Here is a 16,540-nt window from a genome sequence, read left to right on the forward strand (position 1 = left end):
AAATGCTTCTCTCCAGCTCCACACTTCTCCCTCATCCTCGACTTTAAGCTGAAAGTAACACACAGGGGATGTTACCCACGCTGTCAGCCCCCATCCCCTATGGCAGCTAGACTGTAATGACACAAGTCTATTACACCAGCTCAACAATCTGGTTCCCTGCTGAGAAAGAGCTCTGCTTACATCTGGATCAGCTGCCTGGGAACACTCCTCTTCCTAGGACACTGCCTAATAGGACTGCTTCCCTATCCCCACAACCAAAGTACATTTTCCCACTCCCCCCTAGGAAACCAGCAAGTCGTATCACAGCAGACAAACGTAGTTTACAGCACTCAGCAATCTGTCTACAAAATATTTATTGTTAACAGCCACAATATTGAGTTCTCCACATTCATGTATTTACACCCATCTGCAGATATACCACCTAGGAGTTAAATTCACCAAACCAGCTCATAACCGAAGAGACCAGCTTTTTCTCAACAGGATCCTAGCCTGGACCCAAAACCAAGGTGGAGACTCTTAAAGTGCAAATACAGGCAGAAGCAACACTGGAGGAAGATACACTGCTGCTTCCACATTTGTTCACTTAAGTGCTTCCATGTTCCCCAGACCAGGAGCCTCAAAAACTCCACGCCAAGTCTCCTACAGTCCAAGCAGATGAGCTCAGCCAACAGCATTATTTAGGAGCGGGCCGTCGAGTCTTGCTTTCCCTTCAGCTTTATTTTGTCCTAAAGAACAAAGGGTTGATCTAAAAGATCTCCAGTGTGGGTGGTGGGGTGTAGAATGCTGCTTCCTACTTGGCTTTACTTAAGTTTGGACACTTAGATCTGAGAGTGCTGTTTTTTAATGAGGTATGTTTCTCATTGGGGCACCCAGCTAAAGAGCACAAGAACTGTAGTCTTCTAACTTTTAGAGACACAAGTAGAAGCTGGAAGCTAAGACCTTTCTTCTCCTGATCTTCCAGAAACACGGGATACCAAAGCTTCTTAACGCTACTGAGCACCTTTCCTTCTTTTAAAGGCAAACAGAAAGCATTCACTGCTATACCAACCCATAAATTTGGCTTTGCCACTGTGCAGGTAGCAGTTGGCCCTGGGAAAGCATTCCAGTTTGAACTGAGCCTTAGTGCTGTGTTGGGCACAAACTTGTGAATTCGTCTCACCCCAGAATTCCACTGATAGCCTTCAGGGATGTGTCCTTCTAGACTGGGACTTTGGTCCTCTTCTTCTGTTTTAAAAAAGCTTTTCATGCTGCAATGCACAAAGTTCTACAACACTGCAAGCAGAAGAGAACTGAACAACTGTTTTTAAACAAGCACTCAAGCCACGTCAACAAAGAACATTTTTAGAATAAAAGACTTCCAAATGCCTTTCCCTATAAAAAATAGCAGGAAAGAAACATCTGGGTGGGTATCCATTCTCTAAGGCAACTGAGTTTAAAACCATTTGCTACCGAATGTAAAAGCAGACTGTTAAAAGGTGCTACAGACCCCAAGGGGCTGTATGTTACAAACCACTGCAAAAGATGGCTGCTTACAGAAACACTGAGAAGGGTGAAATAGCACCGAGCTGAAGAGATGGTGGTGAAAACCCAGTGGGAGCATAAGGTCAGAGATATCCACCTCCCTTTGCCCTGGGTGTTTGTAGGTGCTGGTGAGACAGTACTCACTGGGAAGAGGGATGCTGGTGTAGTGCTATGAATCTCTCAACTGCAGCTCTAACAGCAGAAAGGTCTGGTGAAATCAGCAGCACTGGTCTGCTGCCCCCTTCGCTCCGTGCTCCACGCTTGCCAGCATTTTACATTCAGAAGAGAAGAATAGACTTTCAAGGCCATGGCCCAGCATGTAACACCAAGCACATTTAGAAAGGTAAGAATACAATAAATGCCACATTTACTCTGAGCTGGTCACTGGATGTATCTGATCAGTCAGCATCACAGGAGAAAGAACCTGGAACCAGACTTAAGACTGGAATTTGCCAGCAACCCCCACTGGAGTGGGAGAGCACCTCTGTGGGGGTGGTCCTTGGAACAGGGCCACAGCAGAACAAAGCCAGCAAAAGCACATTAAGCTTTACTTTCAATGCAATTCCATCTGGCAAATGAAGCATCGCTTTTTTGGGGGGTTGCCACAGCTGAAAACCTGCACCCCCAGTAACAAGTGCACAGTGTATGAAACAACAAACCAACTGTGCATGTTGTTGCATCAGCCAAGAGATACAGGTCTAACCCCAGTCTGGGGAGCACTTAACAGAGCTTATTTACAAACCAGGAGGGGAAAACTGCATTGGTGAAAGTGAACAGCTTTGACATCCCACAACACTGGCCCACATCACATTCTTTAATATCCAGAAGTAAAAAAATATGGCCCATTCCCACTGCCCCCCAAAAGTATTTACAAAATCAGCCAAGATGATACACAAGGAAGATACAGAGGCATACTGTGCTTTCAGTCCCAGTTTGGTTTCCCCATCTTCCTGCTGACAGACTCCTTTATTGCTTGGGACACAGACCAGACTTCAGCACTGTGTGCCCCCTATGGGATGCTGGCAGAGCAAACAGCAGGGAGGCTTCTTAAAGCTCTGGCAGTGTCAAAGATGTGTATGGTTTGTTGCACACTAAATTGCCAAAAAAGGATGACAAGATGCATGATGTAAATGTACAGTCACCCACTCTTTCAGCATGTGTTCAATTGCAAGAGTCTCCAGCATGTGTTCTTCGAGTTGAAATCTATCGGTGTTCACATTTGGCACAGAAGTAATTTCCATCCGTGGACTGCAGCGAAACAGAGATCCCAGATGTGAAAAACATGCACTTGTGGGAAGGAACTGCATGTTCCACCTTGGAACATCAATTGTATTATGCACTTAAAGAAGGAGAATACAAAATTACAGCTTAAAAACTGCCACAAGCATTCTGTAAATAAAGCAGACTCCCCTGCTTTCATAATACTGTGCCAGTTTCAACTTCAGCTGAAGCCTGCTGGGCATGGTCTGCAAGGTAAGGAAGTGTTGTACGTCACTTCTGAACATGCTAGGAGGTCAATTGAAGGAGTTCTTGGAGAGGAATGCAGCCAATAAGGTAAGACATATGGAAACATATACAGGAATGGGATCAGAGTCTAAAAGATGTAGGCAATTCCAATACTATCCTTGCAAGAATACACTGCTGTTAGCAGCATGGAAAATCATCTGACAGTAGCTGCACTGTAGGAATTAGTCATCAATAGTCGGCAACCAGAAGGCCTACAAGAGAGGAAAGAAAGAACATTTGTCACTGAGCAGAATGCAAATATCCTACAGCACAATTCAGGAGCTGCTCGTGCCTCCCTTCCATAAGCAGGCAGGCAGAGACACAGGAGAGGCAGCAACACCCTCCCAGGGGTTTAAACCCTTTCTGAACCTGCTGTGGTTTGAACTGCATGTTCTGCAGAGCAAAGCCAGCCTTAAGCAGAATGAAAATACCAGCTGTGTGCAGCAACCAAAGAAATTCACACTTCTGCATTCATTCACTGCTCCGCCTTCACGCACGCCTTCAAACATTTTCCTGCCAGTATCACAGCATCACAGAATTGTAGGGGTTGGAAGGGACCTCCAGAGATCATTGAGTCCAACCCCCCTGCCAAAGCAGCTCCCTACACCAGGTAGCAAGGTAGCAGTACTTGCTGCGCTGCCCCATGTACCTACCTGAGGTGAGGTGCAATAAAAGTTTGGTAGAGGCCCACCTCTCAGAAAGCCCAAGGAAAAGCCCATTGGTGCCACAGAACCTTCTCAGATCCCTTTCCAAAAAGGCAAGGGCCTCATAGGACTAGGAGGAAGTTCAGTGGTTTTCTTACCATATTTGAACACGCGCTAGCGAAAGTCATGAATTTGGGGTTGAACTGCAGACACGTTATGGGACCTGTGTGTTTCCCATCCAGCACTGCCACTTTCATCCCACTTTCCCCGTTCCAAACGTGAATCTTCCCATCCTCCGATCCTGCAGGCAGGAGTGGAAAACAAAACACACAAACATACACCGGGGAGGCCAACAGGAAAAGCCAAGTTCAACCTGTCTGTGAGCTGAAGGAACAAGCACACCTCCTCTTCTCAGCTTAACTTTTACTTTTCTGAAAGTATCACTACAGCATTTACAAAACGTGGCTACTGCCACACATTTGCATCCAACAGAAGCTTTGTGTCTTTGCTCTCTGGAGACCCAACGCAGTGCAACACTGTTCTGCCAAAGAGATTAACGACCACCATCACTAATCTGAAGAGGAGAGCTCAAGTGACCGAGTGAGGAGCAAAGACCACTGGCAGCTTGCACTCGTATATACGAGGCCAAAAGCTGAGTGCAGGAACCACTGTCCACAGAAGTGCTCATTTCAGGCACAGGATAAGCATATCATTACGTGTGCAAACTAATGAAAGCATTTCCAGTGAAGGTCTCAGTGACCTATGCCAAATACCAGAAGCTTCACTGGAAATGTCTGCTCCCCACATTGCTGCAAACAAGACAGGCTGTTCACTTTAAAATGCATTTTGCAAGCATCGTTGTTTGCGAGGTGAACTCTGAAGCTGGAGGCTGAACCTTTCTATAACTCAACTCTGGTTTAGTCTCCTTTTAAACTGGGTTCCCAATAAAAAAAAATGCAAGGAATTTCTTCTGTTCCTGTATTTACACCCAGCCTTCCAGGGAGAAAAAAATTAAGGAGCACAAGTTATAACTTCACCATATTTAAAAAACTGAGCAGAAATCTGCATTTGGGAACTTTTTTCACTAAAAATTTCATTTAGAAGGCCACAGTAGGAACATGAGTTTGTTCAGTAAAGTGCTTTCCAAAGAGAAGGATGAAGAAAGCAAGAACAATCCCTTCTCTGCAAGAAGAAAATTCTCAGGCAAAACTTTCTGCAATTATGTCGCTCACTTGCAGGCTCACTTCAGATTTGTTCTCAAGGATGCTGAGCCAATTACCAACAAACAGAAAATCCCTGTCAATGTGAAGAAAGCTAACAAATGCACTGTATTATTTAAATACTTTCTGCTTCCCAACTGATGTAATTGGTGTCCTAAACAACATACAGCACTGAAATTTCTTCTGAGTATCTTACCTATCATGATGAACTGAGAGTCTGGTGTGAAGGACGCCTCCAGCGTGACAGCCTTACTGTTGTTATACCCCTATGGCACAAAGCAGAAGATGTAGTAGTGCACTCAGTAATCTCCCAGCCAAAGGGCAGAGCCCCTCTATGACACCACAGAGCTCTGTGTGCAGAGGGGCAAGAAGGACGCTGGGTTTTGTGATACCCCAAACCAGCTTATCTCTAAGGCCCCTTCCGACCCAAGCCATTCTATTGACTTTAATGTCAAGTTCCAAGCAGGTAACACAGGCACCGTGCTCACCCCAAATGTATGCAGGACAGCTCCTTTAAAGGCATCAATCAGTCGAATGAATCCTCCATTAGTTGATATCAGGATGAGTTTGCCATCGTTACTGAACTTCAGGCCCGTCCACTCACACGTGCGGTCGTACTGCATCTTAAACGTCGCAAACGGCCCCTTCAAAGGGAAGAAGTTCCAGAGTTATAAGAGAAAAATCTTTAGGCCTGAAATATCAGACAAGGGAAAACGTCACACTTAAAACACGCTGCTGGATGTTTAGGTTTCAATGAAATATGAATCTGCGGTTTTCAAAGCTGAAAGAGCCACAAGTAGGGGGTTTCAGTATCTGATTTCCCTTACTCTACTACATTTAACAGCAGAAATACATTTAAGGGAATGCTGGAGCTTGAATTTTCAAAGAAAGCCAACTGAAGTTAGACAGAGCCTGAGGCAGTGTTGCTGGCATCTGAATTTCATGATTTTCTTTGGTATTTCCATCCTCTGAAGGTCTCGGCTCCACCTTTCCAGTGATCTTCCAGTAAGCAGCAAGGAAAACAACAACAGAAACCCTGAATGTGAGATTGGAACAGGTGAAAGAGTTGCAGAAATCAACTCCCACAAGTGTTTGGGAATGGATTTCAGGACCTGTTGACAGCACATACTGTCCATCAGACACACACCAAGCAAAACCCCCACAGGTGCCAAGCACAGACACCCCAGAGAGCAAGCTAGAGCAAACAAAGCCTCTGAGCACTGAGTTTGTGTCACTTCTTGCAAGCTAAAGTGTAAGAAACAACATAAGGGTAGCTCACCTTGTCAAAAGAACGGAGATCATAAAGCTTCACCATTTCAGAATTGACTCCAGCAGCAAAAATCAACCCTTCTGGGTCAAAAGAGCAAACTGGTTTCCCCTGGAGATGCATTAAACCCTAAAACAGAGGAAGTCCACATTATTTTGATGAAGTGGTGCTCATATTTCCTCCACCACCCCCAGAGCCCACTGCAAGCAGGTCAGAAGCATACAGGCTGAGTTTCTGTTATGAATATTGACATCTCCCTACATTGCTAAGTCAGCCTCTCAAATGCAACTCGACTACTTCAAAACATCACACCGAGCTTCCAGTTTGGTGCAATGACAAAGTTTACACTGGAACAAACTGAGATCTCATTGCAGCTGTCATTTACTCAAAGTAAGGAGAGGAGAGAGCATGATGTAACTGTATTAGCACCCACAGGAGGCAGTTGCACAAAAAAGTGCTGCTGAAATTGACAGCAATGTGCAACCAATTTTGGCATGAGGGGGAAAAAAGCTATTTTTGAAGCAGATAGAAACAGCTCTGGTAAACACCACTGCAGAGCTTTCGAACCCAACTTCATGAAACCTCAAGCCTTCCAGATGTCAGCAGAGCATTTTTATGGCTTAATGTGAATTTTTCCTCAGCTCACACTAGGAAAGACTCGAGAGAATCTGACAAAAGCCAACAAGATGTGATTTCTGTGTACTGACTGGAAAGCCTGCGTGTCAGCCAAACGTTTCTATGTAACTGTTCATCAACAAGAACATTTTTGATTAAATCAGCAACACAGTTAAGCTTCTACATTCAGCATAACACTGTCCCTCAGTAGCCTTTGCTATTTTTTGTCTAGTTTAGGTCAGCTTTTCCCTGAAACTAAGCAGTAAGTTAGCCAATACAAAGAATGCCCACAATCAGGACATCTTCAGTTTCATGATCATGTTTCAGCAGCTACAGCTGCCATCTCATGGGCAAACCAAAAATTACAAGCAACAGCTCCTCAACCTGTTTCTTAGCATTTGCTGCCTGCAGCTTCCAGTTGCAGCTCCTGGTACAGTTATTCTTACAACTTCAAACTTTGGTGTCACAGCCCTGTCACTGCAATTACAACCTTAGTATTCGTTGCAACTCCAAGACTGAAATTCATCCCATGGCAAATTCAGACACTGGCATAAAACACACATTGCCAGAAAAAAGCAAAAATGTTAGGAAAAAAAAAAAAAGCTTACTTCTAGGGCAGCTCTATTTAGTGAAAGATGTAACCTTTCATCTCCTTTTTCATTGACAGTTATATCATCTGAAATCAGAATAGCAGCCCTCTTATATGCAGGCCCACTGAGATGAGGGCACACTGCCACGTTACCTACAGGGATGAAACAGCTCATCACCACTGAAAGCTGGAGATTTACTCCCAGTCCTGTTGTCAGTTTGGGCACTTTTTATTTTTTTTCCACTCTATGTAAGCTTGTTTCCACTAAAAGCAAAACAAAACAAATCCCAAACACAGAAAACCACTCTTTCAAAACAAGTAAATAAAAATGATAGGTTTTTCTTTCCTTTTAGAAAGCTGCATCTGCTCACAGCCAGGTTTGATGAGCAATAAAGGCAATGGAAGAAGTAAACAGACCATACGGTTGCTGTGTTTCTTTACATCATCCATTTCTTCATCCAACTTCACTGCATCAGGTCATCAGATTTAAACACAAATGCACAATGAACACACAAAAGGCATCTCCCAGCACCCCTTCTGTGCAGAGATGCTGGCTAAGAGAACACTTTCTGCATGGGGTAGCAGCCTGATGTTTTATCAGTTGTGGTGTTATGTCTTGCTCTTCACAGTGCTTCTCCAGTGCAGAGACATAAGTAGAAGCAAGTGGTGTTACACAGTGTGACATGCTTAATTGAAATAATTAAGAATCTTTTTGAGACCTCTTGATCAAGACTCCTTCAGAACTCCAAGAAGGTGTTAATGCTGAACGAGCAACAGTATTTCTCTTTCACACATCCATTTGCACCTTTCCAACTGAGAACAGAACACACAAATACAAGCATTGATCTGATATCTCACCTGACAGTTCGGAGAGCGAAGATCCCAGAGCCGAATAGTTTTATCCAAGGATCCAGAAATAAAAGTATCGTCCACTGGAGACATTGAAAGGGCAACCACTCTGCAACACAGAAGGTAAGATGCATCAAAGACACACAAAAGGAGTTGATGAAGCAACTCCTACCTCACCAGCTGCGTACGAGCTGGCGTTGTATGGTGTTGCTATTCAACAGTTCTACAGAGCAAAAAAGAAAAGGAGGACTGACTGGAGTGTAACACAGCTCAAGTTCAGCACAAAGCACCATTTCACCCTGTCAGTTTCTCCTGAAATGCACCAATCCACATCTTACCTCTTGGTGTGCCCAGGAAAATAGCGAATGTATTTGTTGTCATGCAGCGACAGGTACCGGATTGTATCTGAAACCATAAACAAACCATCAGCTTTACTACACCACAAACTCAACATTGTCTTACAGCTGCCACAGATAACTTGTTCCCAATAGCAATAGTGAGTAAGCCTGGTCAGCTGAGCTCAAGTCAGACCTGAAACCCAATCAAGTTAAAAACAGACATAAAGCAACTTGGTTTCCACTGCAGAAGGGGAAGTCAAGCAACAGAAAGGATACTTTGTGCACTCTGAAGTAATATCACGTCTTTGAAAGGGAAAAATGTCCTGTAGTTTATGCACATTAATTGCAAAGTTGCTTAAATTAAAGCAGCAGAAGGTTTTACTCCAGCACTCTCACAAAACCAGAACTTTCCAAAGTTGATGCTACTGCTTTTATTCTTGCTTGACAGTAGGAAGATTGCTCTTACCTACGTACCCATCCATCAAGTCAGTCTCCACCTGAACAGTAAAGCTCAGGAAATGTGTGAATTTATCCAGAGAGAAGAAAAAATATGAACTTCAAGGCCAGGACAAGACCATTAAAAAGATTAATTGAGAGCAGCACTAAAGCATTTATCAATTAATAATTTTATTGAGCAAAGGCCAGAAGTACCCAGAATTTTGGAAGGCACTGTTGAGACTTTCACCCAAGATTAAAATAAATCTTTGTAAGAGGAAGCAATTTGCTGATTGATTAGAGCACAGAAGTGAATTTTTTTTAACCTTTATATGCAGACACATTTGAACAAAGAAACACGAAAAGCAGAAGTCAAACATCTGACATCTAAAAGCAGCCTTCAGACAGAAGGACTAACAAGACAGCATCATCCAAATTACTTTTAACACCAGCTGAAGGGAACTAGTTTGAGCTCCTGCTAACTGGAAAAGATTGGCCTGATGCATCTGCTCCAAAGTGCTGTGTGACTGCACACTGCTGTAACGATGAGGAGTGCTGAAGCTCCAAGAAACCAAGGGAAAACTCAGAAGAACAAGGTCAAAGGGATGCAATACACAGGGAGCGTTTTAACACTCAAGAGTTACAGCACCTGGGGCTTTTTGAAATGATTATTCTGCAAAATTTGGGATCTGTGGGAAAAACGACTGAGTTACCATTTCTGTTTGAGATCAGAGTTCTGAACCAGCCTCTGGTATTTGGCAGTAAAATTAAGGCTGACTTGATCAAGCAGGAAACACAACGCTGGCGACGCGCTGCTCTGAATGGCTTTCAGTGACCTCAGGTGACTGTTAAAATGAAAATCCCTAAAACCAGCACCACATCCCATACTGACTGGGACTGGAGCTTCAATCATGCTGATAAGGCACAGCTCTCGTTTTTCCTGTGAGAATATCATTACCTGATATCCCAAGTGTCCTTGCAGAATTCATCCTTCCTTGCAAATAACCCTCTGATCCTTCTTGTTGGCAGCGCTCTGTCCCAGGCAAGGCAGTGGCCTGTACAGTTATCTCCTGTACCGGGTGGTATCATAGACCCTCAAACTGTACAAACTACTACCTCAGCCTGGAATCAGGCAAGAGGAACTGCATTCCAAGGTCTCGAGATCTTCAGAAATGAACAGATTGGTGCAAGTCCAACGCTGGGGAGTGAGGGAAGCACTCCAGGACGTTCCAGGGTCGCTGCAGGAAGGGTTACCACACACCTTGCCCAAGAGCATTAGCTGCTACTGAGGATGTGGAGCCCTACAGCACTGTTGGTCTAAATCTCACAAGCATTTTCACATTCTACTTTTTTCTTTCATTCTAATAACTATTTCTTTTATTCTAATTAATTCCAATCCTAATGCTTTCCTTCAGGATCAGCACTCGTTAAACTGTCGCTCCTTAAAGACATACCAGTGCTTGTAAACAAGGACTCTCAACTGAAAACAGCATTAAAAATGTTAAATTAAGTATAAACTAAAGTAACAGCCAAGCCAGAGCTTCTACAGAACAAAGTAATCCTATAAATAAAACAAGTATGCTGGCCGTGAAACAGACTGAAGGGCCAGTGCTTCAGCCCCACTCATCATTCTTCTACATCACCAAAACCTGTTCCATCACAAACTTGCTTATTTCCAGAGCAAGCTAGGCCTGAATGTGTAGTCTAACTTGACTTCCAAACTCTCCACGTCCACCTGCTCCAGATTCATATTCACTTAATTCCACTGACATCCTAGCACCCGCCAAACACCAGCATCTCCACCTTTAAGCTCTACATCTGCAATAGAAAAAGCAAAACTACTAACTCAGAAATCAATGAGTTTATAAACGCAATGTCAGAGCCAATTTAAGCAGTGCTGTGCTAAGAGACACAGTCAATGAAGAACTCCTGGCAGACACTACCAACAAAACTGACACAAACTGCTCCAAACCAACGGACTGCAGTTTTTCTCACCTTGAGAAGAAGCAGTGCCCTATGGAAGGACTGGCCTTCTATTTATGCAAGTCCTAAACTGGACTTCTAGATTAAATTCAAATCCTTTCGTTGATAGTCGTGAAGGTCTAAAAAGCCCTTCAGTGTCATTGATCTGAAGAATGTGGCTGCTGCAGATAGCGACTGTGGGAAAAACGGCACGGAAACCAATTTTCTGTGTGTGCCTATTACAAGGACAAAAGCAGTGGGGCTCATGAACTGAAACAGCTTATCTCAAAAGAGCTCTGCGACCTCCTGGCTGTGGCTGGTGGGTTGCCAAGTTACCTGAGCTCTCTGTCATCTCTGCTGCAGAACATTCCCTTTCTTCGCAGCTGACCTGTGCATCGGGCATTTAGCCCGCCCTCTGCTGCATCCTCTTCCTTCCTCACTTCACAACAACAACATAAGGCACAGAGGCGGATTACAGTGGTATCAACCAACAAAATGAACTGCGAGTTTTTATTTTTTCTTGAACTCCCCAGGGTCAAGAAGTGAAAGTTCATCTCGCTCACAGCACCTCCACAACTCACAACAGTACGCCTGAGAGAATTTCACTGAGCTGTGCATTAGACTTGAACATCAAATCCCCCGTGGCAGCACACTCACCACCTAAAAGCTGCTGCAAATTTTTGCCAGCCCTGCTATTTACACCCATGCACATCACTTCAAGCACACGTGGGTTAAAAACGCTCAACTATGGCACATCACTCACCATCTATCTTGTTGGAGCTGTACACGACTGTGTTGGCTGCGTGTGTGTATCTGATGAGGTCCACTCCGTACTTCTTACTGTACAGCGTTCTCTTCGGCCTGTTGAAAGGAAGCAGAAATAACTGCCCTCACACAAAGCTCAAACCGAACCTGAGCCCATTAGCAGTGCCTGTTTTCATTACAAGATTGCTTCGGTCAGATGTTTTTATGCAATGAAAGAAAAGCATTTGTATTTCATGTTCAAACAAGTACCTTAGTACCATCTTCCAGAGCATCCCTTGGCTTGAGCTCCCTGGGCTGCCAACAAAATCCACTTATGAGTCTCCTCCCAACATTCTTTTTCCCCACGTGTACAAATGAAGAGCTGGGGCTGCTAGAATAAGAAGCCTTTAATGTCAAGCAGCACTGCCTCATCAGCACCTTGCCAAAATCCATCTGCTGCGTGTTTCAGATTCTGATTTTGTCTATTTGTCTTCAAAACCTCAGAGATCTCATTCAGAATGACTTCCTGGTATTAAGACAAATGCATATCAGTGCTATAAGAAAGCAGTGGTAACATAGGGACTCTCAAACTGCTGCAGAACTGAAATATACTCAAATCCTGTATCAGTTACAGCATGAAACTCGAGTGTAACATCGTGTGACAAAACTGGAGACATTCAAGAGAGCAAACACACAGAACTGGTTGCTGAGGGTCTGGTAAGCAAGGAATATACTGCAGTAGTAGAAAGAACTGCAAAGGAAGTGTAGAAGCAGCAGTTTAAGTGTATCTCCCTGCAGCAGCAGAACTGAAAAGCGGTGCAGGCTCTCCAGCATCTTCCTTCCTCTTTCTTCCCCAGCTGAGGCAGCACAGTGGTTTCTGAGCTGGGCAAATGACCAGGATGGGTTCTGATATCAACGTAAGAAATAAAGCAATCACTTCAGTGAGTTGCTTCTAAGCCACTCCCATAAAATATCTTACTACTGCAAACTAAAGGTAACAGCGTGCAAATGGAAACAAAACAAGAGCACTTTAAACCAATACTGCTGCCAAAGAGCAGTTCACCAGATTACACCCTCAGACAAGGTACTTCTAAAACACTCAGCTGCTTCCTTGTGTTCTTTAGCTCCAAAGCAACACACCCAAACAATAACAGGAGCTGGAGATGTTTCCTATCAGAACAAAAATAGACATTAATCTTAAAGATCAGCTCTCGAACAGCAGAAGCCACAAGACTTCAAGTGAACTTGCTGAAGAGAAGCTTCCATTAACTGAAAGTCAATAAAGCACAAATCATGCAAAGCCCTCCCCCACTTCTACCCCTTGCACCAAATCCCAACAGATTCTTCCTCACTTCCTTCCAGTTGATTTTTACATCAATTTCAAAAGCTTAGCAGATGCAAAGATGCTACAAAATGAAAACAGAACACACATAACAAGCTTTAAAGTACAGAATTTAAATCTGGATAACTTGAACTCTGTAATCTTGTGCCTGATGTGCTCCCACCTCAGCTATGCTGCTGAGCACCTACAAACAGCTTAGGTGAGAAGAGACCTTCCATGATGTAGTAAAGAATATCTACATGCTCTGAACGTGAATAATGCCATGATTATGTGTAGATGTGTTTTAAGGAAGGTGAATATGTAAGCTGATACAAGCAGCAGCCAGTCCCTTCATGCATTAGATTGCCAATCTAGCCAGCCTAACTGCAAATCAAGCAATATTGCCAAATCAAAGTGCCCCAGAATAGCAGTCTAGTCTGCTACAATGAAGAAACAGAGCAGGCAAGGCTGGTATCTGCAGCTGTATAGTTTGCTATGGCTCCTTCTGGTAAAAACATCACCCGGAACCGGAGCCACCAAACGTTTGGTGAACACCACAGCTAAGCAAGAATCCAGCTCCATCACCTCTTGATCTGTATGAATAAAACACAACTGCTACACACTAAGATACAAACGGAACCCCTGCTAAGCCATCTTTGTATCACAGCAGGGCTGCAGACCCACAGCCATGAGCCTCCAGCTGAAGTCCCACAGGCTGCCAAAGCTCCCCATACATACAGCCTGGGGCTCACTTCCATGGCTTTGGTTACACAGCTCTTACATTGACGTGGCTTATTTGTAGTGGCAAGGCAAACAAGGTGAGTGCATGCCTAGAGTATAACTACACACACATGCATTTCCTATGCAGTCAACAGAACACCTAGCGGGGTGGAGGGGGATTGTCACTTCTATTTAAATGTTCTAAACGCCATATAAACACATCCTGAAACATGGGCTGTCCTGATGAAACCGTAGGGCTGCAGCAGAAAGTCATCAGGCTTCTACACTTACCATAGTTAAAGCAAACCTAAAGCACACATCAGTAACAGGCAGAAATGGCGCTGGAAGGACCAAATGCCTCCCAACACATCAAACGATTCTTTACAACACTGAAAGGGTAAGAGCAGTCAATAAAGCCTGCATGAGCATCACCACCCCCCTGCTGCTGTTTGTAACTAGGATCAGGAATGCAATCCGGAGCAGGCACCATGCATGTAGCCTTACCTACTCCTATAAAAATGAACACAAATTCACTTCAAGCAGAAGTTTGCAGTGTCAGATTGAGAAGAGCAACAGTTCTCCCTTGAAATATCAGCTAACTAAACAGAAGCCTAAAAAAATAAGTAGTCTACAAAATCAAGAGGATATGCAGGATGCAGTCTTTCAAATACACCACCTATGATGCCTTAGTCTGCTTGAAAAAACAACAGGGCTAGAAGTGCCAGGCTGCACTGACACATCAGCCAGCGGAACAATTTTTTGCTCTGCTGCATTATTACCCTGTCATTTTCATACTCTGTCCTACAATAGATACACAAGTTTCCTTTTCACTTTTTGTATGTATATTATGCTTAAAAACATTCCGAATCAATATCAAAGCCACGCCAATTACTCTTTCAGAGCTTTCAGTTATCTCAACATCATAACTGTTCCATTTTAATGGACTAATGACATCACTGTGAAGCACCCGTTTGCCCCAGAGTACAAATTTGCTCACTTGTCAAAACATACACCATCAAAGTTATCAAAGTCTTATTTGTGTGTTTTTAATCTTCTGAACAACAGCACTGTTAGCCAATGGCTGCAGAGGTTTCTGGGGTTTTGTTCTTAAAACAGAAGGAGTGCTGCATGATCAATGAAATGATTCTGTTCAACAGGAAACCAACACGCCTTAGTTTTAGTCTATTAGCACAAAGCAGCATCATAAATAAGCATCTTGATTGATTAAATACACATCGCATGACCACAGAATCACCAACGTTGGAAAAGACCTACAAGATCATCCAGCCCAACCCTCCACCTGTCACCAACAGATCTCACTAAACCATGTCCCTCAACACAACTCCTAAACGTTCCTTGAACACCTCCAGGGTCGCTGACTCCACCACCTTCCTGGGCAGCCCATTTCAGTGCCTGACCATTCTTCTGGAAATTAGTATTTCCTAACATCCAGCCTGAATCTCCCCTGCTCTTGAGTCCTTTCCCTCTGGTTCTATCACTAGTTACACAAGAGAAGAGGCCAACCCCCAGCCCACTGCAACCTCCCTTCAGGTAGTTATAGAGTGATAAGGTCCCCCTGAGCCTTCTCTTTTGCAGACTCAACAATCTCAGTTCCCTCAGCTACTCCTCATGAGACTTGTGCTCCAGACCCCTCACCAGCTTAGCTGCCCTTCTTTGAACCCACTCCAGGGCCTCAGTGTCTTTCTTGCAGTGAGAGGCCCAGAACTGAACATTGAACTCGAGATGCGGCCTCACCAGAGCCAAGTACAGGCGGACAATTACTTCCCTACTTCTGCTAGCAACACTATTTCTGATACAAGCCAGGATGCCATTGGCTTTCTTGGCCACCTGGGCACACTGCTGGCTCGTAAAGACACGCAAATCATGTATATTCCAACCAACATTTACAGATAAAAGTAGAAACGCAGAATCATTATGGTTTGAACCTCTTGACATCATTGAGTCCCATTCCCACCTGCCCACATCCCTCAGTGCCACATCCCGCAGTTCTGTAACACCTTCATGGACTCTGATTCCCCCAGGTCACCGGGTAGCTGTGCCAGAGCACATTTTCCCAGTACCCAACTAGAAAAAAAACACAGAGCACTGCACTCCACCCTCACTCACAACACACCTCAATGACACAACAGTCCCATTCAGGAACAGGGTTTTATTGAACGCATCCCCAGGCTACTATAAGTTACAGTAATCAGACAGCCAGCCTTGTTCACCTTTTATTTACACAACAGCCGAATGCAGCGCTGCTCGCAGCAATTATCCGTGTTTTAGCGAGGCGGAGAAGCCAGTTTACATGCTCGTACCGACCTGCAAGGCTAGGATTCGATCCCTAAGCTGCGTGCGTCTCGCCCCAGCGAGATCTCCCCTCGCGCAGCCACCGGGGCCAAACAAGGCGCAACGCCCCGCCGCCCCGCGCTGCTCCCACCCCGCTGCTCGCAGCCCCGGGCCCGAGACACTCACTTGCCCTCCTGGCAGTCGTACAGCACGATGGAATCGTCGTCGCTGCTAGAAATGACGGTCTCGCCATTGGGACTGAAGTCGAAGCAGTTGATCTTGTCCGAGTTCTCGCGGAACACCTTGGCCACGCGGAAGCTCCGCAGGACGTTGTCCGTCAGCTTCATGCCGCCGGGCCGAGCCGCGCTAAGGGGCGGCCGCGCTGAGGGCGGGCGGGCGGGGCCGCCGAGCGGGCCGGGAAAGGCAAGGTGGGCCCGGGGCACGGGAAAGCGAGACGAGGCAAAGCAAAGAGGGGCCTGGCGACTCAGTGAGGCTCAGCGGAGGACGGAGAGAGGCG

The 16,540-nt window shown here is 44.8% G+C and overlaps 1 protein-coding gene across 1 annotated transcript; it reads right to left on the bottom strand.

Moving 5' to 3' along the window:
- Nucleotides 1-336: 336 nt before the first annotated feature.
- Nucleotides 337-16,424, bottom strand: WDR82 (WD repeat domain 82). The gene is made up of 9 exons (XM_052678331.1): nt 16,210-16,424; nt 11,710-11,807; nt 8,550-8,616; nt 8,221-8,320; nt 6,171-6,287; nt 5,380-5,535; nt 5,088-5,157; nt 3,830-3,972; nt 337-3,239 (listed from the first exon to the last, which is right to left on the bottom strand). The coding sequence occupies exons 1-9, from the start codon at nt 16,368-16,370 to the stop codon at nt 3,210-3,212; spliced, it is 942 nt and encodes a 313-aa protein (XP_052534291.1). The 5' UTR covers nt 16,371-16,424; the 3' UTR covers nt 337-3,209.
- Between the last annotated feature and the right edge of the window lie 116 nt (nt 16,425-16,540).

This window comes from Tympanuchus pallidicinctus, unplaced genomic scaffold, assembly GCF_026119805.1.
Source record: "Tympanuchus pallidicinctus isolate F22 unplaced genomic scaffold, pur_lepc_1.0 scaffold17, whole genome shotgun sequence".
Taxonomy (NCBI): Eukaryota; Metazoa; Chordata; class Aves; order Galliformes; family Phasianidae; genus Tympanuchus; species Tympanuchus pallidicinctus.